This window comes from Emydura macquarii, unplaced genomic scaffold (assembly GCF_026122565.2).
Source record: "Emydura macquarii macquarii isolate MOO-44397 ecotype Brisbane River unplaced genomic scaffold, CSIRO-AGI_Emac_v2 contig_2205, whole genome shotgun sequence".
Taxonomy (NCBI): Eukaryota; Metazoa; Chordata; order Testudines; family Chelidae; genus Emydura; species Emydura macquarii.
Window position 1 is genome coordinate 15,237,597 of NW_027132342.1, and position 27,733 is coordinate 15,265,329.

The 27,733-nt window shown below is 46.5% G+C and overlaps 1 protein-coding gene across 1 annotated transcript in view; it reads right to left on the minus strand.

The window, feature by feature from the left end:
- Positions 1 to 1,297: 1,297 nt before the first annotated feature.
- CACNG2 (calcium voltage-gated channel auxiliary subunit gamma 2) overlaps positions 1,298 to 27,733 on the minus strand; it is a 51,902-nt gene continuing 25,466 nt past the window's right edge. The window contains exons 2-4 of the mRNA XM_067559002.1: positions 7,639 to 7,722; positions 3,141 to 3,281; positions 1,298 to 2,233 (exon numbers count right to left, since the gene is read on the minus strand). Coding sequence (XP_067415103.1) covers positions 1,698 to 2,233; positions 3,141 to 3,281; positions 7,639 to 7,722 — 761 coding nt within the window. The 3' untranslated portion in view covers positions 1,298 to 1,697. The remainder of the gene's footprint in view (positions 2,234 to 3,140; positions 3,282 to 7,638; positions 7,723 to 27,733) is intronic.

The following is a 27,733-nucleotide window of genomic DNA, read 5'->3' on the forward strand; positions in this document are numbered from 1 at the left end:
GCCTTGCACCTCTTTTAGTCATTGCCCCAGGGCAGAATGAGTGTAAAGCATTACCACTGGGGCAAGCAACTGGAGCCCTCTGATCTGGTAGCACTTTGCACCCATCCTGCGGGGTGTCAACAACACCGCAGGGGCAAGGCACTGGGGAATCAGGGCTTGTATGTGAGGAGGTCAGTTCAAGACTTGGGGCCCAGTCTGATGCCCGTTGATGTTAATGGACAGACGCTCCTTGGTTTCAGCGGGGGTGGGGTCAGGCCCTCGGTGTGTGTCTGGCTCTGGTGGAGGTTGGCAAAACCTGAAAGTGATGAGGCAAAACGGACATTTGAAGGTATATACAGCAGTAGGCATCCCATATCTGCCTACCGCGGGGCACATCCACAGCATGCATGATGGGAGTGACTGTGTGAGTGCTAGTCTCCTTATTAGCAAATAGTCTTTATGCTGCCTCCCATCCCCACAACAGCAGCATCTTCCTCTCCCTAGGAAGAGATGTGTGTTGAGCACAAAGCTCCTGTGGCCAATGGGGAGCCTCTCCCCTCCTGCCAGCCAGGTGAGCTCTGGCTTCTCAGGGATTTTCGTTTTGTTAGAAGAATTCAATTTCTGTTTTCTCTTTACAAGCACCTCCTGCTAATTTATGCTTCCCTCCCTTCCTCCCTCCCGCCCCACCCTCCCCAATTCCCACGTGTTCACAGTTTAAAGCTGGAGAAAACAAAAACGAAAAGAAAAATACTATCTGGTTTTCTTGCAAGTAAATCCACTTATTGTATGTACATTTATTTATAGTTGGTTTTGTTTTATTAAAAAATTGCCACTTGTTTTTTAGAAACTTTTTTTTTTTTTTTTTTTTGCAGTGTCGCTTTTAACCAAAGGGTGCCCAGGGACTAGTGAGTCCAGGTAGGCCACCATTAACTCCCTGGGAGCCCTGGGGACCAGGGAATCAGCATTAATCCCTGGATTCACAAGAACAAGAAAAGTCAGTGTTAACCCTCAAGGTCACACAATAGACACATGAATCCCTTTGATCCCAGGGTCTTGACAAGTCTGAGCAGGTTACAAGTAACCCCAAAATCCCTATGTCATCATTAACCCCTAGAACTCCCACAGATACACACATCACTGCTAATTCACCTCCCACGCTTCCTGGAGATTCTCCCTCCCCCGAGCCTGTGTGAGTCCATGCCGGGTTAAAACTGAACAGAAAACAAACAAAAAAGTTAAAGAATAAAACCTGAAAAAATCCAAAGAGCTGCTTCCTCCTCCTCCCACTTAATTTTTGTTGGGTTTTTTTGTTTGTTTGTTATTTCTTGGTACCCTTTTTTAAATTTGTTTTTATTAAATGTTAAAATAATGGTACATGGGAAATCATGCATTTTCTTTTAAATTTATTTTCTATTTTTTTAAATCTCTCTCGGTTTTTAAAGTTTTTTCTTTTTTTTTTTCCTTTTTCTTTTTTTTTATACTTTTTTGTCAGTGTCATTTCTTTTCTTTTGTTTCTTTTCTTGTTGTTGGTTTTTTTTTTTGTTTTGTTTTTTTGTTTTTGTTTTTTTTGCTTTTTGCTTTTGGAAGGTTTCCCCCATGGTTGCTTTCTCTTCTCCCTCCCCTGCCCTCCCTGTTGCCCCCCCACCCAGCTCCTTCTCTTCTGTTTCCTCCCCACCTCCCGCCTGTTCCTTCCCCATTTTCAGCTCCTGGCAGCGGCTTCATACTGGGGTGGTCCGGCGGTTGGCTGTGTTAGTGTGGATAGAGTCCTTGTTCTCTTTCTGGATACAGTTGTGAACCTGGAGGAAACTGTTATCCCTGTCGGAATTGTAGGTGGCGGTGGGGGTGGTGGCAGCCTTCAGGGGGTCCCTGGTCAGGGTGTACATCGAGATCTCCGTCGATGGGAGGGTATTGAACCCTTTGATCCCGACGGGCGAGGCATCCCTGGAGTGTGAAGGCTCAGTGGAACGGGAGCTGGAGCGACTGCGTCTCTGATAGCGGTAGCGGTAGCTGGGGATACGGGTGATGGCGGAGGACTGGAGGTAGTCCGTGGCACGGGCGTTGGCACGCAGCTGTTTGTGCCGGTCAATAAACATGTGAACGGCCAGAACTCCCACCATCTCAGCTATAATGAAGGACAGGGCCCCAAAGTAGAAGGACCAACCATAGGAATAACTGTTCTTCTTGGAGTCACTCTTTGAGGGGTCCCCAGCGTTGGCTGATATGTACACAATGATGCCAATTATATTACTCAGACCTGCGGGCAAGCGTAAGAGAGAGAGGAAAACATTAGACTATCCTAGAGGGAAAGGACAGCAGCAGGTGCAGAGTTAAAGCCTAGGATCCCATCGGTCTTCCCAAGAGTGGTCCAGTGCTGGTGAGTGCCAGGCTGTCTGTCTACTCACGGCTCCCCAAATGGGTCTCCAGCCCTGCCCTACTTGGAGTCCTCTCTAGGGATTCCCAAGTGAGAGAGCAATTCATTCCACATGTTCGCGGAACCCTAAACTTCACCCTGCTACTGGTACCCCAGTCCTGGCTGTCTCAGTGAGACCCTCTCCACCAGCAGATGTAGAGAGGAGCTCAGTCTCCAGATACATCCACTTCTGAGATCCTGCCTTCCCAGCACTGCACCCCAACACCTTGCTCTGGAGAAATTGATTTCTCATATTTCTTCCACCCAGGGTGGTTGCACCCTGTTGACAAGTGGTCAGGGGCTTCAGGGCTCCATCTGCCTGATGTCAGAGTCTGTCCAGTGGTGGAGGTAGCCATGTAGCTGAAAGGAGATGGGGCCATTCTGTTTTCTGCGTGCTGCATTTGTACATGTAGAGGACTCTCGCTGCAGGGAGCAGCTGCCATTTTGTGTTTCAGTTCAGATGCAGAATGTCAGAGTGAATCACTGTGCGTTCTCTCTCTCTCTCTCTCTCATGGGACTTTACATTTATTCTTTCTTGTTGAATGTTTTCTTTCATCTGAAGTAAAGCTCATCTAGTCTAAAAAATACGTGTTGCCCATTTTTGCCTGTGCAAATATACCACTTCCTTTCCCTTCTGCTCTTGCTGTTCCATCATGTGGACAGCCTGTCACTCTCTTTCCCTGATGGCATCTTCCTCGCTATTGCTCTTAGTCTTCCATCCCCCCAGCCCCTTTGTCCCTCATCCCTTTACCTGCAGACACGAAGAAGATGCCAGCACTAAGGATGATGTTGTGTCGGGTTTTGTAGAACTCGCTGGCTGCAATGCAGAGTCCACCCATGAAAAGCAGAATCACACTCAGGATCGGGAAAATACTAGAGGCCCTTACAGCCCCTGTGAAAAAGAGAGGGAGAGGGGGAGAAATAACAGCACAGGTAGGAGATAGAGGAAGGGGGGAAGAAAAAACAATACAGGAGACAAAGAGATGGGGAGAGGAGGGAACAGATACAGAGGGAAAACAATAGCATGTATTGCGCGAGGGAGAAGGAGAGGAAACAGAGAAGGAAGAGAAACATAGAGAAGGCAGAGTGATTCAGGGAGGTATAAAGAGACAGAAGGGGATGGAGAGAGAGAGAAACAAAGAGTGTCAGCAGAAGGAGAGAGTGATCACAAATGGATCGCTCATTTGTTGGATTGTCACTGAGACTATCAGAAGCCAGTGGCATAGTCAGGGGGCCTGGTGGCAGAAGTTTACAGGGGACTCTTTCATAACCTGAACCCCCCACAGGCCTCTCACTCCTGCTTTTGTTCACACCAGGAGGGCCCTTCATCTATTTTTCCCCCTATAGTGAAATGCAGTTTGGTTTTTAAAGAGCAGTGCCAGGGTCACAAACGCTTTACCCAAAGACTCAGTCAATTGCACATCATTTGGAAAGTGAACTAGCCCCCTAAGGAGAGATTGGGAGAGAGTTGGAAAGCCACTACCACTGCAGTGTGACAACCTGTGGCTATAGGCAGAAGCTGCAGCCATCACTGGCACTGGGAAATAAAACTCACAACCTAATCCTCCAGAAGCACAGGACTCCCAATGGTGAGCTAAAAGAGCAGCTCCACAACCTCATGCATATTCCATCCAGCAGAGGACAGCAGTGCGCACGCATGTGCAAACACACACACACACACACACACTCCTGGAGTAGGTCTCACTTATTTCAGCTAGCAGAGGGTGGTGGTGTGCACACGTGCGTCCTTCCACATCTCCCCCCCCCAAATATTCTGTCCAGCCAAGAGCAGTGGTGTGGGCTGGCACATGCTGCACAGTACATCACAGCAGGTACAGTCAGCATTTTTATGAGAGAGGCCTCTCCTCTCTTCCCAGCAGAAAGACAACAACAACGTTACAGGGTGAAATAAACATAGGACTGTGAAAGAACATGAATCCGACAGCCCAATGCAAATCTTCTTTCAGGAGAACCAACCTGAATAAACCAAACAAAGGGGGTTTCCCTAGACTGCAGGGGCATTTTGTTCAAAAGCCCTGCTGGAGAATCTATCCATCCTAACAAGCACAGGCATTGAATCCTCGCTGGTGCTGACTGTCGCACAATCCCTGCATCCTATAAACACAAAGGGCTATGAGGAACCTCTTGCTTGTTCTCCAGTACTACCTGGCGCAATTTCAGGAAATGGGATGGGAATAACAGTGCTAATAACTTTTGGAAAGCAGGGGAAGATTTAACAGTGGGGAGCCACGTGACAGTAAGCAAACGCCAAGTGGCTGCCCTCTCTTTGGAGGGGCCTTGTGGAGATTCTTAGCATCACGTGCTGGGGAGAACACAAGGTCCCGGTGTGAAATTGGAAGCAGAGGACACTGTGCAAGAGGTGAAAGCAGGATTCTCTGCCCTTATTCTCAGCTCTATTGCCTTATTCATTCCAGAAGCTCCACAGAGTCAAATTGCCATGGAAGAGAGGGGTTGTCACTGAACCAATGTACCTTTCCGGAGTCCAATGCAGACGTTAATGTGTTCAGAGGGTCTGTGTCAGTATGGCTTCTACCCAGCCTCAGAGTCTTCTGGCAAAGAAACACACTGACACTCTCCCCCTTCCTCCTGACACAGGTCATTCGATTGCAAGGAACCCGAGCCATCTTATCTGAATGGTCAGCAAAAACAAACCGAGTCCTTATCAGGCCCCCTGCCGTCCCAATCTCCTGGCCACATTGACCCAGGCCACGAGCTAATCTAAAGATCAGAAGCAGCCGACTAGACAGTTCTGCCAGCACTACCAAGCACAGCCCAGGTGAAGCCTCAACCACCTCCAATTTGACAGAAGTCCTGGGAAGAACCTTTGTTCGAGTCAGGCCATCTCGAGTCAGACCTAGCTCAGTTTGAGGCCCTTTCTACCAGACACGATCCACCAAATACCTCAAGAAGTCTGGCCAAACTGCAGTGTCCCGCTTCATGGAATGCTGCTCTTCCCAAAGGATTCTACCTTGGGGCTTTGCTTTAAAGGGGACATCGTCCAGTTAACAGGCCTACTACCATTTGACCTACACTTGTCTTTTCTTTGCGGAGACAGAGATCTGTGGTTCTCTGGGCGCTCTTCTCCCCAAACAAATGCTCCAAGGCTCCATTCACTAAAACGTGATCAATGCCAGCCGCCCCCATGCTCATAAGCGATTCTTCAATAGCAAAGCTGTGCTCAGGGGCAACCCTACAGCAGTAAACCAGTGTGCCCACCCTCTGCTGATGAGTGTCACCCGCGTGTGCAGTGCTGGCACTCAAGCAGTCTGGTAAGCAATGCAAGAGGAATACACTTTAAGGAGACATTCTCCATGGGGTTATTTAGAACAACGGTGGGTGGGCAAATATTTTAGAACTGATGAGAAAATCTGGGCATCGTCTCCCTGTTTCGTCCATATACATGATCTTTAAAGAATCCCAAGTCTTTCTAACGCCATGGTGCTGCTGGGCCCCCAGCATGCTCCAGACACAGATGGCCACTCCTAGAGATGGCCACTCCTAGAGATCCCAGCCCTAGCAGGTCCCTGATGCGTAGCCCACACAATTAAAAGCCACTTCTTTTGGACTCCTTTAGGGCAAAGATCTTGATGTCAACAGGAATTGTGCTCACGGAAGGACAGCGGGACATAGAGGTTGAGATTAGCTGTGGGGGCCAGAGAGAAGATGATCCTGTGTATCGGTTGTAAGGGAAGACTGAGTCTCGGCTTTTGCACTGAAGAAGAGCGATCTCTTTTCATCAGTGAAGGTTTTACAGCCCATACAGAACTGCACAGCTTTCCAGGCTGGCTCCATCTACCTGTACATGAGAGGTATGAGCTCTGCCCAGGTTGACCTCTGATCTCGGCTGTCTCTGCTTTCCTCCTGTGCGACCTTCCAGAGATACACCAAGCTCTAAGTGCAGCATTTCTCTCAGTGGCCCTGGTACACGCTCGCTCTTCAGTCTCTTCTGTGCTCCAGAGAGAAGCGTTAGCTCAAACAGTCTCTGTTCTCACTCTGCTGTTCCCTGACCCACCTGCTCTGTGGCTCTTATCCACAGCCCACTTAAGTGGATGTTCTGTCAGGGAAAGGTGACTGACGGATCGACAGCTCTGCTGACAGAAGCTGGTGCTCCTCAGAGCTTTCCCATCTAAGTACTGACCAGCACAAGCCTACTTCCTTTTTCAAATCTGATATGATCACAGTATAAGAATTCAGCATATGAATCTCTACCAACAGGGCTAGCATAAGCAGCAGCGGTGTAAATTTTTGCCTCTCCCCAGAGTACACATGCTCTGTCACACTCACACACGCACTGTCCCAGCCTCCCTACTAGAGTGCCTGCCTCACCTCATGGAGAGGCTACTACATCTAAGGGAGTTCAGTCTTTATGGCCCATTCAATCCTTGGTTGCTCTGCTGAGACTGCTAACAAGGATGCTATTTAGTGTTATTTGTGGTGATGGCTTCTGTGAGCTGACTACCTGGCTCCAGAAATAAACTAAGTCCGCTGGCTCATTTTATGTGGATCAACAATTATCAGAGGACAGTGACTCCTGGTCACAAATGACCCTGGCATGCATTAGATGCAGTGACTCAGAAGTGAAAGGCTTGGGCCCCATGCCCACACCCTCTAATCTCCTTGCTTGGGACCCAGACAGAACAAGTGACCTACAGTTTATGTGCAAGTCTTTGTAACCTATCCTTAATCTCCTGGGGTATTCAGTCCTTCCCACCTAGAGAGAGGATTGCAACTGGTGACACAGTCAGTGTTTCTGTCGTTTCCCCTTCTCCTCAGAGTCATTTTCACTGGAAGCCCATTATCTGTTTTGCTTTTCCAAGCTAATGGGATACTCTCTTTGGATCTTGGAGATGCTTCCTTCTCAGTGTCAATATTTTCCCCATGTATTTAGAGTTTGAGTGAGGTTGAGGGGCTACAGAGTTTTATCATAATTCAATACCTTTAATTAAAAAACCCTTTAATTGCCGGTGCAAGTTTGAATCTAGCACCATCCGGTAGATTTGGTCTTGTGGAGGTGGGAGTGGGTTCGTTAGTGGGAGGCAGGGAACCCTCTGAGACAGATAGTCAGAAGGTCTTAGGGATGCCCCCGGTCTATTCTTCCAGATTTTGCCTCATCTGGCATGTTAATCCTCAAGGGAACCAGGCTTTGAACAGTGTCATCTACAGGAAGCAAAGGGCACCCAGCACTAGTACCCACAATCAGTTCCAAGGAAAAGAGCCTGCAGACTTACGGAGGAAATATTCTGCTGTGTCGGCTTCATAATCTGTATCCTCAGGGAAGTGATCGATTTGCTTACACAGACCTTTAAAATTCCCTGCAAAACAAGAGAAGAAAGAAAAAAATGAGACCATCAGAAACCAGACGCGGTAAACAACTCCTCTCTGGGTCATTGTTTATGCCCTCTCTGCCTCCTTCCCGGGTGACACACACTCATCCCCCGCCCCCACACACATTCAGCTCTTGGGCATTCTCTCCAATACACACCCCCCCCTTCACATCCCTGTATGCACATGGGAACGTAGGAATTGCCGTGCTAAATCAGACCCAAGATCCTGTCTCAGGCAGTGGCCAGCACCAGATGCTTCAGAGGGTCAGAACTCTGAAGTGGGCAGGTGTGGGATCTGTCATTAAACCCCCACATTAGGTCTCATCCTGGTCCCTTACAGAGACTGACTGAAACTTTGAAGCATGATTGTTTTAGATCCCTTCAAAAAATTGTATTAGTATTAACTATGATAACTCTGGATATTCTTGGGACCCTATAAATGTCCACTCCCTTTTTTAATCTTGCTACGTTTTTTGCCTCAATGACTTCCCGTGACAGTGAGACCCACAGTCTATTTACACATTATGTGAAAAAGTATTTCCTGTTATCGGTTTTTGAGTTTGCCATTTTAAAATTTCATTTCATGTCCCCTTATTCGTGTGTTATGAGACATGAGAGACGCTCCTGATCCACCTTCCCTAGGTCATACATTATTTTATGTATTTCTATCATGTCCGCTTTCATTTGTCCCCTTTTTAAGCGGAACAATCCCAGTCTTTTCAATCTCTCTCCAGAGGAGAGTTTTTCCAGGCCTTTAATCATCCTTGTCAATCTTCTCTGAAGCCCCTCCATTTCTTCAGTCACACCCCAATTACACATAAATGGTAAGAAATCCAGATCTCACGGGCATTGGTTAAACTGCACAAATGCAGCTTTGGAGTGTACATGTGACCTTCAGCTTCAGAAACCTCAGGGTTTTAGCACTTGAACTAAAGGAGACAGCTAACTGTTAGTAATAGTAGGGCTCTTATCCTCACTAGGTCAGCCACGAAGCAGCAGCAGTACAAGTAAGCACTAGCCAATACATTACAACATGCACATGCTCATGCAGCTATCAACATGTCCTCATACTTCCAATCCCACACTGTAGATGTTGGGGGGCGTGGCATGGCAGTACAGCTCTCAGACCCCTGCTGACACATTGGAACTGAGTGAAAGCGGGGACAGGCTAGCAGAACTGGGTTACACAGCACAGTGATCACTCAGCCCCAACCTCGTGGTATCAGGACATTCCCCTGCCCTAAGACAATCTCGTTAGTCTCCAGGGGCTCCCCCCACACAGTGTCCCTCTCTTTTCCCGGGATTTCTCTCTGGGCCCTTATAATGGTATCATTCATATAAAACTAACTGCCCTTGACTAGCCAAGAAGGGGAAGTTGCTGTGTTTGCCTGAGATGTTGGGCTCGAGGACACTTGTCCTTTGGCTCCAGAGCAGGAGTTAAACCAGTGCAGAGGTATTAGTGTAGGAGGCCTGGGCCCAGATGCTTTGACTTTATGGAGTAGATGCACTTGGGGTTACATGTCTGACATTGCCCCTCCCCTGCCCCCTCAAAACCGGGCTGGGATGAAGGGAGGCGCTTTCACACTGATTGCAGAGAGTGAGGAATCCTGGGAGAAGTGAGGGAACCACACTGCCTTACAAGGCACAATCCGAACTGGAAGAGTCAGGGATGGAGGGTGTGGGGTCCCTACAGCCACCGCAGTCCCAGCTGTTGCACAGAGGGAGGGTGTCGGTTGGGAGGAGCTCGCCTTTCCCAGCAGGAGGCCATGCAAAGGACAATGCAAGTGTCCTAGTTAGAGGAATGGCCTGGGAAGATTCTCTCCACATTCCTGGACAGGACTTTGGGACATTTGAAGAAGAGACCAGGCACAAATAATCCACCCCAGTTTTTACTCTGAGCCCAGACTCTGCAGGAGCAGGACTTTGGGAGTTCAATGCAGGTAATTACTGAGTCGCTGTCCACGCAGTACGGATAGTTATGCTCCTCAGTACCAGCTCTCCATGCTTTGACCCTAGCTGTCTGGTCTTTTTATCCTTGGTGTTTTTAAGGCACCATGGTATTAAACAACCAATTCAGGGAGCTCCCATCCAGGAGCTGGGGGGAGGGGGACACAGCCGAGGTGAGTCTAAGATCAGAGTATATTAGATAGTAGGAACAAAATGTCTTTGTGTGCCTCTGAAGTTTTCGATTTTCTCTAATCCATATTCAAAGCAGCTGATTCCCTTCTGCCCCACCTCTTCCTGTGGGATGCAGGAGCGAGTCGCTAAGCCCTTCTCACCACACCGAGCCCCTCGTTCAGGAAGTACCTGCTCTGCCGCCATGGTTCTCCTAGAAAGAACGCTTCACAGCCAAGGAAATCTGCTGGACCTCCCTCCCACGCCACTACCTGCACACACATCACCTCTGTGGGAGGCAGGGAAAGCATGAGGCATTTGAGATGCCTTTGATCAGGTGTGTGGCACAAACCCTTTCCGCTTACTTTTATGGATGCCTGGACACAGTCCGTGAATGGCCAGGCTCTGATGACTCACCCTGTACATCTCACTGGGTGATGTGCTCCCATTTGCCATGGGAGGGGTGTCCTCTCCTCTCCTTGCTCCTGACTGCTTGTGATGGCTAGGCTGGCGAGGACTGACTACTCTACAGTCCCAATCTCCCTTGTTTTTCCAAACTCTAGAAAAGCAACTCTCATCCATCACAAGTGAGATAATTTTGCTCACAGAGTTGCAGGGGACAAAGAAACTATGTTGCCCCCACTCTAGTTATATCCCTACCTCCTTACCTTTCCCTTGGTCTCAAACTGCCCACTTTCCACCTCTCGTTAGCTTGCCGCTCTAAACCTTTTAATGCTGCCATGCTCAGTGGCATCTCAGCTTGCAGTCCCCTTTCACTTTGTGGCATCAGAAAAGCCCCCAGCCGTAGATTCACTTTTCCGATCAGCATATACTAACCACCCCACTCGACACGGAATGGCCCCTTCCAACACACGCTGTGGGGAAAGCAGAGAGTCAACACCCTAGCAAATATGGAATAAGAGACAAACAGAGCTTTTTGGTAATGACCAGGAATGATCCTGAGACACTCTGTATGTATGTGTGTGTGTGGGAAGGGCAATTAGGATTCCCTGCCCCTCCTCCCCACCCTGTAACTCCTGCCTGTATTTTAGCTTGGTTAACCCTTGTGTGAAAATCAGGCTGCTAAAATGATGCTGCATCTTGTGCATGATAGTTTTCACAGAGCCTCCTTTGGGTACTCTACAAGGGCTCTGGGCACTCAGGGTATGGCTACACTATAATTAGACACCTGTGGCTGGCCTGTGCTAGCTGACTCTTGCTCGCATGGCTCAGGCTAAGGGGCTGTTCAAATGTGGTGTAGACGTTCAGGTTTGGCCTGCCTCACCTTGCAGGGTCCTAGATCGCGGGCTCCAGCCCGAGCCCACACGTCTCCTCCACAATTAAACAGCCCCTTAGCCCGAGTCCTACGAGCCAGAGTCAGTTGGCATGGGCCCGCCACGGGTTTTTAATTGCAGTGTAGACAGACCCTCCGACAACAAGGGGAAACTTCAGTGCACAGCATGGGGCAAGGGCAGGGGCAGTGCTTATTCTTTGCAAATCCACTTCCAGTAATGGGTGCCCAAGGTGTCTGGGTGCTCAGGGTGAGCAGGTGCTCAAATCCTGGAATTTTCAAACCCTCACGGCTGGATGACACTATGCTTCCTCCAGGCACTGCTGTTCACTCTGGTCTAGGCCAAGCTTTAGTGTGAAAAAGGCCTCTGTCTGCTACCATAGGTCTAGCTCCACCAGTGGCAGCAAAGCTGGGAGTCCTAGTGCAGGCAGAGCTCCAGCTGTCTGCTGTCCGTTTAACCACCGTGTTGTCTGACCCTGCTCAGAGCAGATCTACATTCCACCATGGTAAGAACACTGCCGGCCACCACAGCTTTGTCTCTGCTAGCACCCCAGCTGCTAACACATCTGGAGCCCAGCTAGAAGAGAGGAAGGATGTTGCAATTGTTGGGGCACAAACATGAGACTCAGAAGACCCAGCTTCAATTTCCTGTTCTGCTACAGACTTCCTGTGTGGACAGGTCACTTAGGATTTGCCTCCACTGCAATAAAACACCTATGGCTGGCTCGTGCCAGCTGGCTCAGGCTACGGGGCTATATATATTCGGGCTTGGGCTGAAGCCTGGGCTCTAATATCCCCACCCTTACAGAGGGGACATACCCCTAGGGTATGTCTACAATACAGTGTAAATCCAGGGTTCGAACTCAGGCTCCAGCCTAACCCCACTTCCATCTACACACAAACTGTGCTAACCCAGAGCTTGAACCCAGGGTCTCAAGACTCCATAGGGGTGGAGGGTTCAAACCTGAGTCAAGTTGGAATCCAGGGTTCAAGCCCTATTGCTTTGCAGTGTAGATGAGTCCCACTGGACTCATGCTCCAGGAGTCCACCGAAAGTATCCCAACAATCCCATGACCCAGCTTTCTTTGTTCTCTGGGCAGTCAGGCTTTTCCACAATGCACCACAAACAAAGAACTAAAGCAGCCATATATTGGGAAGGTGCTAGGAAATCTGGGCCCCTGCTAGGGGATTGATCGGAGCCCAGTCCTGCTGTGACTCAGGTCCCAGCCCTGTCATTTTGCAGCGTGGACACACACAGCTCAAGCCACAGACCTGAATCAGAAGATCTGTGTGGTGCAGCATGGGCGTTTTAGCATGGCTGTGAGACCTGGGTCCAGCAATTCTAAGCTCAGGTTTACAACACAGTTTGGATGCTCAAGCGTGGGCTTGGAAACACACAGTCCACAAGCCTGTGTCCCGCAGACCCGGGTTTACACACAAATGTACAGATACCCTAAGGGTGGGATTTCCAAAGATACCTAAGGGCCTAACTCCCATTAGTTTCAATAGGCATGAGGTGCTGAAATATCTGTGTGAATCCCACGCTTCGCTCCTCTGTGCCTCAGTTCCCATCAGTAAAATGGGGATAATATCTCACAAGGGTATTGTAAGGATCAGTACATTACAGACTGTGAGGTGCTCAGGGCTGTCGGAATGGGAACCAGATATGTACCTTGGATGGATTGGCAATGGTGGGAAATCTTTCAGAAAAAAGCCTGGTGTTGAGAAGGCCTATCTGTCACCTCCATTGCTCCAAGGTCACGCAGCAATTCTCTAATGGGGCACCTGTGGCCTGCTGAGACAGGAGAATGATCTCCCCTGCACCTGCATTGATAGCAAAGCCTCCAGTACACGTGGGGTGGGGGAGGGAATTGCTTACCAGGCTTCCCAAGTGCTGTTAAAAGAGCCTTTCCCAACCTGCACTCAGACACTGCAGGAGCAGAATGCAAAGCAGTGAAGGGGCCATTTCTACACATTGTGGCCAACACTGTCAGAAGCTTGAGCAGGTGCAAACAGTCATTTGGGTGCCCATCTAGGGGCCCAAGTCCCCATTGGAAGGTCAAGGGCAGCTTCTCCTCTGAGTCTTGCCTGCCATCTCCTTTCCCTGAGTGGTTTCACGAGAAGCAACCCTAACGTGGGCAGGTTCTGTACTGCCTCCTCTCCACTCTGCTGTCTCCATTCCTCAACACCCCAGTGACCTGCCGCTTTTGAAATCTGACTGTATGAGCCCCGACACTTTCCGTGCCTCCCTCACACCACTCCTATCGGCCCTGTCCCAAACCTGCCTCTCCCTTTCCTTTCTAATGCGAATCTTGTAATATGTGCTGTCTGTCTCTCTTCTTCCAGCCACAGCCTTGTCTCTGAGATGTAAGTGTGGGGATCTTTACTCTGCCCCGTCTGCCTTCAGGTGCACAGGTGAGAGCACAGCCAGTAAGGGGCTGCTTCAGCACCTAAACCTGCCCGGCCTGGAGTTGTCATGCTTCTGACTTGACTTACTCCGGAGCCCCTGCAGCAGGCCTCGGTTGCTCCTGGGCCCTTCTGGAAATGCTACTAGGCCCAGACCATGCCCCCGTCCCTGTCCCCTCTCTGCCCCATTAGAGGGTTCAAGAGACTGGGCTCTCAGACCACTTGGGCACAACCAAACACCTTGGGTTCCCACAGCAGCACAAATGGCTACTTGGCACCTGCTCAATCTTTTAAAAATGTTGATCTGAATAACTAAGACTAGCACCACAGGGCACCCTTAAAATGCATAGACCAAAGGGATAGTATTTTCTGGTTGGGGCAGGAAGGGTGGAAATAGCACATTAGGCTGAAATTGTCAATGTGGCCTAAAGATTTTGGATGTCCAGTGACATCAAAATTAATGGGAACTGGGTAGCCAACACCCCCACCCCCAGGTGGTTTTAAATATCCCACCCTCACTATGTGGTTAGCATATCGTTTGGATGCATATAGGGCTCAGCTGGTGTAAATCAGTATAGTGCCATTGAACTCAATGGAGCTACACTGGTTTAAACAACTGAGAAGCTGGCCCTACGTTGTTAGTAATACAGTTTACTTCTGAACCACTTTGTATGACCATGTCTCTTTAAAAGTCCTGTGTCTGCAGGGTGAAATCCATTGACTAGCAGTGAGTTTCTCTACCAAAGACACCCCCTTCCTGCAGAGGAGGAGGAATTTTGAGTGGCCAGGACGGTACCTCTGGAGACAGAGAGTCTGAGGTAGAGGGAAAGACATCTGAGAGCAACAAGCAGACAGAGGTGGAGTCAGGGACAAAAAAGCCTCCTTTCTCAGAATGCTTTTTGATATTTCCTTTTCAGGAAGAGGCTTGTACATTGAGAGCTCTCCTTTAGTCTCACTTTCTACTTTAGCAGAAGTTTTGGGAAAGAGGGCTTCTGGGGAGATGTACAAAGCCAACTGGATAAGACTGCTCTCTTCAGTGGCAAGGAAGGATGATCCAGTGGTTAGGGTGCCAGCCTGGGACAGGGAAGACCATAATTCAATTCCCTGCTCTGCAACAGACTCTGTGTGATGTTGGGCAAGTCATGTACTCTCTATGCCTCAGTTCCTCATCTGTAAAATGGGGATAATAGCAGTGCCCTACCTCACAGGGGTGTTGTGAGGATAAATACACTATGGATTGTGAGATGCTCAGATACTATGGTAGCAGAGGACATAGAAGCAAAATAAGTAAAACCAACCAGGTATAGACTTCCTGTTTTATTAGTAATCCTGATCTCTGATGTAACTGGTATTTAATATTTACCCATGAGAAAGCTGCCAGAAACAAAGTGTGAAAGGGGGAGGTAAATCATGTTGTGAAAGAGAGAGAGACGTACACATTTCTGTCTGTTCCAAGTCCCCATCTCAGAGCTGAGTCTGTTTGGTACCAGCTGGCAAAGTGAGGCTCAGAGCCAAAGTCTGTGCACAGATCAAAAATAACAGACAGCACCATGGGAAACTACGTTTGGATTTCACATTTATACATATCGGTAGAGACCTTCAAAAACCAGAGACTTCCGTTAGCCATCACTGCCACTAGTAAGTTTGGGTGTCTCCTTTTAGACTGCCCAGCTCGAGACCCCTGAGGGCCAGAAGTGCTGAGCACCTTGCTTTCTGAAAACCAGGCCCCTTTAAGGATTATCAGACTGAGCAGCCAAGAATGAGCCCAAAGCCACTAGCCATTTTTGAAAATCTTGGCTTCAGTTCCAAAATTAATATTTAGTCACCTGAATGAGTGGCTAGATTTTCAAGTGCCGATTGTCCATTAGCTCACCTCTCATGGACCTCTAAGGGAGCTGTTGGGTGCTCTGCACTTTTGAAAATCAGGCCACTTATGTAGATGTTTCTATATGGCTTTAAAAGCCTAACTTTAGGCTCCTATTTTTGAAGGTCTTGGCCATAGTGCTAGAGGGGGCTGTGCTGCAAGAAGGAGTGTTGTGGATTCAGCAGATACTGCTGGAACATGAATGAGAACCAATGCCCCAGCACCGTGTAAAGGGATGCTGTGCTAGTGGAGGTACCACCTTCTAGGGAAATGGTAGGTGAGGTGCTGCCCATGTACTCCACAACTCTGCTCCTCGGGCACAATGGAACTTTCTATCATAAGGCTCATCTTGATAGAACACAGAGCATTTTTGTGGGTCTGATCCAAGACTGAGAAACAGGCTCTGACAGGAACCAAAGCCTTCCACAAATCTCCCCGCCTTCCACTTCACGTGCAAGGTGCACTTCTTCAACCTTGCTTTCTCTAATATAAACACACAGCGGTGTTTACATTAAAAACAAAACCAAATCCTACCAAACCAGGCAATACACAGCACACATAATTCTCTTTCCAGGGATAGGACGAAAAAATGAATGAACCCAACATGACAGATGTTAGTCATATCGCTAAAGGCCCTATTGGAAGAGGCTCAGATACTACAGTGGTGAGGGCGGTATAAAAACCTATATGGAATAGAAATAGAATTTGTGATTATTAAATGTTCCCCCACTAGTAGGACCGTTAGCCTGATTCTCTTTGCCACATTACAGCTGGACTAATAACATTCTGCCAGCCTAAAATTCATTCATTCATTCATTGGAAATGATATTCTTCTTTACTTTTTACCCCAAACTGCAGAGCAATGTTTCTGGGAGTTGCTAATGGGAGATGCATTCTACCTCAGAATTGGCTACCGTTAATCCTGTATGGACAAGTATAGCATAACATATAAATGGCAGTTTTCGTATAAAGCACCCTCTTTCAGAGGATCATAACTTTCTAAAACAAAAACATCTTTGCTTGAATATCTCATAATTTGTCTCAGCCAACAGATGAATTTGTCTGGAAAAGTTGAGTAAAATTTGTATACCTGTTTTTGAGGTTTTAACTGTAAAAATCATTTAACTCAAAAAATGTTTGAACTTTACAAGTGCTAGTCTTCAGTCTGATTTGAAATGTTAAAAAAGTAGCAAGACAATAGAAGTAACAGAAAAATCTATGTTACCCATGCATAGAACTAAGTTCCCACTCCTTTTAGGGTTGTGTGACGCCATTTTCTGGGTTGTAGCATAATGTATCAAGCATGGAGATGAATCTCATTTGAGAAAGCAGTGTAGAACAAAGAGTATAGTAGGTTTCACCAAAAGACAAAGGACTGTTGCTCTTCATTCTATAGATGGTGTATTGACACAATTGTGACGGGCACGCTGGAATTAGAGATAGATCTCAAAGAAGGAGAGAAGAGATATTAGTTATGTAGGTGTGGTCTTCTGCTGCTATTTCACTATGCAATTCCAAAGTTGAGACTATGCAATCGTGGAGGTACATGGAGAAAACAAGCAGAGAACTTAGTTGTTATTTCTACAGCATTATAATGTTCTTGGCTCTTTACTGGCACAAAAGGGCAAGTCCTAGAATGGCTTGTGAGAAGACAAGACAAACAGAACATGAAGATGTGTTTCTAAAGGATAGGACACCTGGGATAAAATGTGGGCAGCTAGAGAGGAGATGTAAGCAGAGGCAGAGTTATGCAGGACCTTGAAGGTGAGACTAGAACCAGGCCAAGTATTCAAGAAGTGGGGTGGCGTAGCTAGATGGAGTGTAAGGAGGATGATTTTAGCATCAGTGTGTTGAATGGACTCCAGGGACACAACAGAAGAGCTGAGAAGGCCAGGGAACAGATTGCAGTAGTTAAGGCAAAAGATGACCAGGCCATGGAGAAAAGTTTCAGCAGTATCAATAGAGTAAATAAAGAATTTCAGAGGAAGTACATGCAAGATTTAACAACAGCCGTTTTATGTGTGGGAGGGGAATCAAATGTGACACCAAAACTGTGAGGCTAGTAACTGGAAGGGTGGTGTAATTATCTATAGTGAGATAAATGAAGTGGGTAGGGTGTGGGGAGGAGATAAGCAGTGCTATTTCCACCATGTGGCGTTTGAGTTGGTGGCTGGACTTCCAGGAGCGGAAGTCAGAGGGAGAGAGATACAGATGGCAGACTGGAGGGAAAGAGTTAGTATTTAAACTCTTCTTTTTCTTCTTTTTTTTATTAAAAATAATAATAAAATCAAGGAAACTGCATTCAAAACCGGACATGAATATATTGTTAAGGTTACGCTATTTAACCCACAAAAGTTAGTAAATGTAAAAATTCTCATATAGTTATTATTCATCCATACTGTGATAGTGCCCCAAAGCCCCCATGACAGGGCTGTGCTAGGCTCTGGACAAATGCTTGTTACAGACAGTCCTTACCGTGAAGATTTTACACCTTAGTGTAAAATATTGGGCTAAGTTTTCTCCTCAGATCTTTCTGTGCAACTCCTCTGGGATTGTAGATGTATATTTGAGGACAGAATTGGGCCCGCTCTATATAGCAGAGAGTATTTTGGAGGACTTTATGTCGCTATGGGTGACGGAAGGTTACTAATAAATCTTTAGTGTTTGTATATCCCAACTTTTCAGGGATTAACCTTGCTACCCTAACATTATGTACTTGTCACTTTTCATATGAAATCGCCTTGATTGTTTTTTAGATTAGACAGGGAAGAGGAGATTCAAATACTCATCTCCTCCATCCAGTCCCACATCGGCATCACTCTCTCTCATGTATCCTTCTGGATCTAGAGAGAGATTCTGGCCTCAGTTCTACTAGCGTGAATCTGGTGTAACTTGAATGATGTCTGTGGAGTCCCTTTAGATTTACATCGGGGTAACCAGGAGCAGAATTGAGTTAATGTAATTAGCTTGTAAATTATGTAAAGTGCTTTGGGGTCTTTCAGGATGGAAGGTGCTATATAAAAGTTATTATTTGTTGTTAATAATCTAAAAAATACCCCCGAGACCTGGGGAAATAATCCAGAGAATGTAGCAAGCCAATTATACAAGCATCATTCAATCCAGTCCTCCCATCCTCTTCTTAGCCACCTTACCACTCCCTCCCACCTCCCACCTGTAGGAGGAAGAGATCCTGTTCAATGGTGCCTACTGATCTTGAGTGCATGATCTGTGATTCTCCTGTGGTCCAGGGAACACAGGACTGTCAGCACGATGGTGGGGTTGTCAGAATTTGGGAACATCAGGGCATTTGAATTTGCTAATTTCCTCCCCCTCTTTCCCAAGACGACTTTTCCCACAGCAGATGCTGGCCCCTTTCATCTCATTACCCTCATGTCCTGGGAAAAAGGACAAAGCAACTAGGGATCGCTTGGCTTCTCTAATGTTTTCTGGGTGGGTGTCGCGGGAGTGGATGCAGATAAGGAGCAGGCTAGCTCTCCTCACAGAGCCTACGAAGCGGGTCATGCTATCTCAGTACAGCACATCTGAGTCTGGATTTTATTTTGGGAGATGGGCTTTCTCGAGCACTTTTCATACCCCAGGGAACTCAAAGCCCTTCATGCTACACTAAGAAAGGTCCCCTGGTGCAGCAACTGCACAGAAAAACATGGCAACCATTATGTGCTCAGTGATCACTCACACACATATCCTCTGAGAGCAGAGCCAGGTTTACTGAGACAAGGAATATTGGTTATCCCTTACTCTGTTCAAAAAGTGCTCTGGGAGCTTTAACACCCCCCTAGGCAGCCCCCCAGAGATGGCCAGAAGGGAACTTGGTTTAGTATTTTCTTTGACAGCATGTCTCACCAAGAGTGCAGCATTGTGGATGAGCACAACTTGGGGGTTGAACTTTAATCTGCAGCGCACTGGCCCAGAGACAAGAGTGTTGCTTGCTAAATTCCTCTCTCTTAGGGCTCACTGCATTCCGAGTTGGACCACAAGGAAGGCAATATGCACAATAACATTATTTAAAATGAAATGATACGGATTTATTTCTTTAATTTTGCCCTTACATCTAGCAACCACTGACACGTCTCATTCTGTGTCATGACCAGTACTCAGCAAGAACCCTACACCAAACGAGCACTCAAGAGCTGGATTACACTAACACACCGAACAAGCCCAGGACTCCTGAATGTCCCTACAATACAGACAGCATGCAACACCGGGCCCTCAGGAGAGACCCTAGAACAGTCGTTCCCAAACTTTTTAGGTCATTCCCCCCCTTACCCATGTCTGCACCCCCCCAGCTTGGACTGGGAGTGGGGCCACAGTTGGGATTGTGATGGCTGGGGTGGGAACAGTGGCTGGGATCTGGAGGCTGAGGTCAGGAGTGAGCTGCGGCAGCAGAGGCTGGAGGCCAAGCCGGGGAACTGAGGCTGGCAGCCAGGGCCAGGAGCTGAGGCCGGAGCCACGGTTGCGGGATGGGGCTGGGGCAAAGCAGAGTGGGGTGGCACTCCCTCCCCACCCCTCATGGGGGCTGTCCTGGGCCCTGCTGTGCCCCCCTAATGTTCCTCCGCACCCGCACTAGGAGGACGCGACCTACAGTTTGAAGGCCCTCGAATAACAAACTGTGGGTACAGACCCACTGTTCAGCAAATCAGTTCGTGCTGCCACAGCGCTCACAAGCAAGTTGGCTGTCGTAAGCTTTTGTCCACAGCCCAGGACCAAAGTACAGTGTACTCCCTGGATGGAATAGTATTGCTAAGGTAACAGCTGTTCCCAATGGCAGAGTCTGGGTTTGTGGATGGTGCCTACAAGAAAGCTCAGTCGAGGTCAGTGCTGGAAGGCTGGCCAAAAGGAATGAGATTTGGAGGACGGCGTTGAAGATGAGGTCTGAGGTTTCCTGGTGCAGGAGGAGGAAGGATATTTCTTGAAACCATGGGGAAGCCAATTACTGTTGTTTGGTAATAATAACCTCTTAGAAGTTTGATTAAAAATATTTTACCTTTTCAGTATTTTTTCCATCCATTGAGCACATGGGTTTGATATTATAGAGCTGGTCCAGTAGCTTGGTCCATGCATAAAGGATAATCACAACAGGGTTGTTTGCTGCTCTGTGCACTGGTTTGTTACTGTAGGGTCATTCATGTGGATGAACCTGCACATATTGGGATGAAGTTTACATGAGACACTAGCTAGGGCATAGTTTTCCTCACATGATATAGTCCATCCTTTTCTAGGCCTGCCAGCACGGTTGTGGCAGCTAAGCACATAACTGGCCAGCTGCTCCTTAGGGACTTCTTCACTCAGCTCTCTCAGCTGTTGCTGCTACTCTGTCTACCTGTCTGTTTGTTTCTTCACAATGGAGCCTATAGAATCACTCCACCTCATGGGCCTCTTGGCTAACACAGCCTTGGCCACTGCAGGGTTTGGGTTTGGAAAGCCAAAACTAGGCACAGTCTCAAACCAAACCCCCAGATTCAATCTTTGGGGCTGTTTGAATCCGGCACCAAACTTTGCATCTTTGGCCCTTCTCTTGTAAAAACCCAAGTGAGATTTTGCAAAACTCAAACCAAAACCACCCTTGGCTTTGTTCACCTCTCTTCCCACCTGCCATAATGGATACGTGATGCAAATGAATCTTCAGGGCTGGCTCCTATCCCTTCCGAAGTGCTCCTGTTTCAGTGAAATGCCATAACAGTCTTCAGCGGCACAGAGGCAGTTAAGCACCTCCGCAGAACAATGCGAGACTTTGCTTAAACCACAGGGATTCTGTAAAAAATCCAGCCCTGGAATATCTGCTGCAGGGGGCAGAGGAGGGAGCATTTGTTACTCCGCTGGAAGTGGTGTGTGCAGAATACCTGCCGAGACAGGCAGAGAGATACAGAGAGCAGAGACTGGATACATTCCAAAGTGTCAAAGCAAAACTGAGCCGCACTGTGGAGAATGCTAAATTTTGACAATGGGAGAGAAGCAGACACACAAAGAGAGAGCAGGAGAGACTTTCCCTGCTAATGCTGTCTCCTCAGAAAGTTAAGCATTAGTATGCATTTCTACAATGACAGGTGTATGCTTGGCACTTTAAAGGCAGTTACAAAGATGGGAGCTTGCCACAGGGATCTTACAACATGAGGACCGCAGACTGTGAGGTTCTGAGCCCCTGGAACTCAAGAAGAATGGAGGGTGCTTTGCATTTCATGTGAGGCACTCAGCCTCTTGCAGAATCAGGCCTTTAATTAGCCCTAGCTCAGCAAATGATGAGAAACGGCAGATCTTGCTGCTATTAAAGTCAGTGGGAAAACACCAATTAACTTTAAGAGGAGCAGGATTGGGACCAAAAGGTTGGGGGCCAGGGTAAGGAAAGGATGGAGGTTGTGACTGAAAAACATCTTGAAATGAGCTATTTTGTATGTTCACATCTTGTTTGTCCCTGGTTTGAGTTGTGTATCTTTTCTGGTATTTTGCTTCTCATTCTGAAAATACAATATATTAAATTCACTTGTTAGTCTGAAGGAGCAAAGTCTGCCAAGAGCACAAGAGTGGCAGAGGGAAATTAGTATAGGAAGGCTAACTGAAATAAGTGAGTCCTGAAGGGGGGGGTGGGTCTGAAAGAAGTAAATGAGGTTGCATGGTGCATAAGGAGGGCATTCCAGAGATAGAGGGCAGCATGGGACATGGTGCAAAATCATGGCTGGAGGTAGGAGGAGATCAGGGAAGGGCTAAGGCGTGCTGAGTTAGCACAGTGAAGGATAGGAGCGAAGAGAAGAGCTGTAGGGACTCACAGAGCAGTGCAGGGCCTTGAAGATGAAACTGAGGAGTTGGACTTTGATGTGGAAGGAGATTGGAAGCCAGTGCAGGGATTCAAGAGAGACTATGACACAAGTGGAACAGCAGGCAAGGAAGATAATTTAGCTGCAGCGTGTTGGATATATTCATGCAAGCATTAAGCATACTTCAGAGTCCCGCTGGGCTTCTCTGTTCCTGAGCATCGGGTGGGTTTGCTTGTGTGATCTAGTCTATTTTGCAATAAATCAGTAACATAATGAGGAGACTTAGTTTTATACAAAAGGGCCTGCCCCACCCTACCAGTCAGTGACTTGTAGTACGGGTTCCACTGTCATAAGCACAGGAACGCAACACTGAGAGGGTGAGAGCTTCTCATGTTCCTAGACATAGGTGCTCTGTCACAGATCCTCCCTACAGGAGTGGCAAAGGGTGGTGGAGCCGCCGCCATTGCAATGTCTCCTCACAAAGGCAACAAGGAAGGGTTCTCACTGTCACAGAAACAGGCTCTCCCCCACACTCTGCAGATTGTTGAGCAGATTATGCTGCTATCTGTAGTGTTACTGGAGCTATGTCCTTCCAAAGGAACCTTTCTATAGCCTGGGGCTAGTGCTGGCTGCCAAGCTGAGAAAGAAACCCAGCTATCTTGGTGATCTATTTCCCACAAGGAAACCCTTCATCCTTCCTCACCCTCTGCTACTGGGAGAAAGGGCTAGACCTGCTGCCTGGATAAACAGCACTGAACAACTCACAGCTGTTTTTAGATATGGAGACAGCCGAAATTACAGATCTAATGCCTGAACCAACAGAGAGCCTCTCCCTGGTGCAGAGAAAGTGACAGCCAGCTGTAGGAGTGACTCCAGGGACTGAGGAGGAAGGAATGAAGATTGTGGTCACATATAGGGGATAAGTCTGACTCGGACATGTATGTTTGAAGTTTATTTCTATGTACAATTATCTCATTGTTCGAGGGAGGATATTTTCTCACGGGTGGCAACAGAGCCCTTAAGATATGAAACAAGATGGAGCCAGATACTGGAATTGTGACTGGATCTTTCTTTCAAATTCTCCTCTCTCTCCTTGGAGTACATCTAAATCTCTCCTTCTTCACCTCCCCTATTCTACCAGCCTTTTACATTCTGTGGTGTTTTGTCACTTCAAGTGTGACTCTTCCCTGATTAGTCTCTTCTCCTCCAACTTTATTGTGCATCTTGATGTCCTCCTTAACTTCGTCTGCTTTAACTTCCTGGACTCCTATAACCCTGGCTAATGTTCCCCCTTTCTCATCCATACCCATAGCTACCCCACTTGATTTTATAATCCTACTTTCCTGTTACCCATGATCTCACCTACACTGACCGCCCTTCAGTTAGCTGAACAGTCTCTCTACTGCCCCATCCATTACACTTCGAGTGCTGGATTCCATCTTGACTTGCTTTCTCAATCCCATCTCGCTAACCTATACCTCCAACAGTCTCTTGTGATGATACCCACAATGCAATTTTATTCTCTACTGTTAACCAAGTTCCTATATTCTCCCACATGAAAATCTACCCTATTTCCATAATTTCAAGATTTTCTTGGTATACAGACCAGCTACAGATCCTCAATCTCAGAAGTTAGCACTTTTTAATGATGATTTAAATCATCAAGCACAGAAACCCTTGATTTAAATAATCGATTATGATCAAGTTTTGCATTTGTGCTTTTTAGTTATTTTTCTAAAAAAAGGATGATTCTCATTGGTTGGCATCCATTAAAACTTGTTGATTTGAAACTAAATACAGCCTTTACACTAAATTGAATGCTTCTTTGTGCTAACCAAGGATATACACTATGTCTATACCCATTTATTTAAGCAATTATATCACTTAACTTACATTTGTTCAGATTCTTAATTTTTACATTTTTAAATATTTTAGAAAATGGTGCATGATGCATTTATTTACTAGATAATTAATTTTTTACTTATGATTTCTATCAAGTTCCTTTTGGATAGAAATTCAAATTCAATTTAAAATGAACAAAACCAGCATTTTTTAAATTAAGTATAACTACCTTAAATGTGCTGGAAACATAAAGAAAAAAAGTTTATCGAAACATGTTTTGCATTTGAAACTGATTAATTGAACAAAGGAAGTGTTTCTTTAGTTAGTGAAGTGAACTGATTATTTCTGGTAACCATGTCCTTCAAGATTAAACTAGTAGATCTCATGCTCTCATACCTCATTTTTATTCAGAGATTGGAAAGGGAAAACAAGCTTTCCGGATTTTTCAATTTCCAGTTGGTTTCTTAACATTGATTGAACTGAACTAATTGAATAAACTGAAGTGAAAAAAAATAGTTTCTCTGTTCCTGTAGAAGCAACTGCTGTCAAAAACTGGTTTAACACATCAACCAATTTTGATTCCAGGTGCTTAGCCAGCAACATCCACCAGTTCAGTGGTCTGACTTTCTTTAAAATTTGGTAGCAAATAGATAGCACTTAATATTTTTTTTATATTTAAGTGAAATGACTTTAATAGATTATAATATGTTTAGGTCTTAACATAGATTGTCAATTTCAAATTTAATTTTAAATGAGTTTATTTAAAAAAAATAAATCTGCATTTAATATAAAAAACAAACAATTTTTTTAAGGTCATCCATTTTTATCCAGCCTGCTTACAAACGTTATCTTTGCCCTTTTTGAGTCTGGGTTCATCCTGACCATAGCACTGACATCTCAGAATCTCCAAGCGTGCAGGGTTACTGGCCTTGGGGATGGGGGGAGGAGGCAGTAGGTGTGAGATATCTTGATTTTAATAAGGCTTTTGACACTGCCCCACTTGACATTCTTATCAACAAACTGGGGAAATGTGGTCTAGATTAAATTATTATAAAATGGTGCACAACCGGTTGAAAAACCATAGTCAAAGAATAGTGACCAATGATTTGCTGTCAAACTGGAAGGATGTATTTAGTGGGATCCTGCAGGGGTTGTTCCTGAGTCCGATACTATTCAATATTTTCATTAATGACTTGAATAATGAGGTGAAAAGTAGGCTTATAACATTTGCAGATGACACCAAACTGGGAGGGGTTGCAAATACTTTGGAGGGCAGGATTAGAATTCATGATAAATTGGAGAATTGTTCTGAAATCAACAAAATGAAATTAAATAAAGACAAGTGCAAAGTGCTACACTTAGGAAGTAAAAAAAACCCAAATGCACAGATACAAGTGGAGAATAACTAGCAAGGTGGTAGTACTGCTGAAAAGGATCTGGGGCTTATAGTGGGGCACAAATTGAACATGAGTCAACAATATGATCCAGGTGTTAAAAAGACTAATATTCTGGTGTGTATTAACAGAAGTGTCGTATGTAAGACATGGAAGGTAATTGTCCCACTGTGCTTGGCACTGGTGAGGCCCTCAGCTGGGGCACCGTGTCCAGTTTTGTGCACCACACTTTGAGAAAGATGTGAACAAATTGTGGAGAATCCAGAGGAGGGTGGCAAAAATGATAAAAGGTTTAGAAAACCTCACCTCTGAGGTGTAAAGATCTCTGTGTCTAGAACCTGGGCTGAGGTGAGTCCTGAGAGACCAATGCCTCCACATCACCTCTGGGGAACCTGCACCCAACAACCGCTGAAGTGTCAGGTATCACAGGAAGTACCGCCTGAAGAGGCCAGAGTGACAGAACCCTGTGACCGCCTGAGTGGTCTTCACCAACTATTTAAACCAGGAAGTTACTCCAGGGAGCCATCAGGGCAACAGTGCTGACTCTGGCTCGCACCCTGTCTTGCTCCTGGATTCTTGCCTTTGACCCTGGCCCATCTTGACCTTGATATCCGTTTTCTGACACGGCTTGCTCATTGGTCTTGACTACTGCCTTTGACCCCTGCCCAGTGGACACTAGTGGTCTGGCTGTTTATGCTATAGCCAATACAGGAGGAAAGGGTTAAAAGAAAAAAACTGACGTGTTTAGTCTTGAGAAAAGAAATGGGGGGAACGACTTGATAACAGCCTTCAAATCTGTTAAGGGCTGTTATAAAGAGGATGGTGATCAGATGTTCTCCATCTCCACTGAAGGCAGGACAAGAAGTAATCAGCTTAATTTTCATCAGGGGAGATTTAGGTTAGATATCAGGAAAAACTTTCTAACTATAAGAGAGATTGTGGAATCCCCGTCACTAGAGGTTTTTAAGAACAGGGTGGACAAAACACCTGTCAGGGATGGTCTAGGTTTACATGTCCTGCTTCAGCACAGGGGGCTGGACGAGATGACTTCTCGAGATCCCTTCCAGCCCTTCATTTCTAGGATTCTATGATTAAAGAAGTTGTCTTCAGAACTACTCCAAAATTCAACCCTGACAGATTTCACACCAAAAAAGTTGCAAAAATTCTGCCTTAGCTTGATTGTAACCCCAGAATGTTTCCCTGGTGAAGCAACCCTTTCAACCTAGAAAATAAGTGCCTGGAGAATCATTACGTCAGGATAACAAGGGCTGGGGGTATGAATCGCTGCCCTCTACTGGAGGGAATATATCAGCTCTCTCACTTCTCAGTTTGTGTGTATGAGTTTCTTCTCCTGGCTGACCTAGGGATGCTACACTTTTATGTATGGGGTGATCTTGTGTATGTGGTGTATCTGAACGTATGCACCACTATCCTCTACTGGAGAGCATGGACCAAATTCAGATGGGAGTTTAAGTGCATCTGATGTGAGTTGCATGCTGACATGAGTACAGAACGGTGCAAATGACACCTGCTCAGGTTGCCTTTGAGTCGTTTAGATTTACCTCCTAATTCAGCCTGATATGTAAGACCTGCTGATATGAACATCAAGTACCAAGTTCCCTCTCCCCTATCTGAGCCAGTGAAGCCACATCTTTCTCTCATCAGCTAAAGGCCTGGCTTTCTAGAGGAGACGACGCTAAAGTTTGATTCCCGGATGACATGTGGATAATGAACATGATCACTGTGTAGAGACATGGCCTGGGATTATTACAATGGTAATAAAGCCTAACTTGTAAACTTCCGGATAAACCCTTTAACAGAAGGAGAAGACACAGTCATTACAACTAGCTACAGATCAATCAAAGTACCGTATGCAATGAGTACTCAGATCGGAAACCAGCCATGAAATGGGGGAAGCCCTGAGAACCAGTAACGAACCCTGAGGATCCTGCACACGCTTAAAATCATATTAAATCCATAAACGTTACATAATCTACCATATGTAACAAAGCTACTATGTCCTGCCAGAGGGTATAATAGAGAATAGGAAAGTACTTTTTAGTTTGCTCGGTGTGCATTGCACTGGGGCTGGTTCAAGTAACTTTGGGGCCATCTGCAAAACCATTTGACTGGGCTCCATAGCTGCAAAGCTCAAGCTTCAGAGTACAGTATTTCCCTCCTTCAGCAAGCCCCAGATTCCTGTACTATGCCAGCTGGAGCAGGTACTCAGCTCCATGAGAGTGGAAGAAGTTAATAGGGAACTGATGTATATTTGTGGAGGGAGTATGGGGAACAGCGATGTGCCTAGACAGGGCTA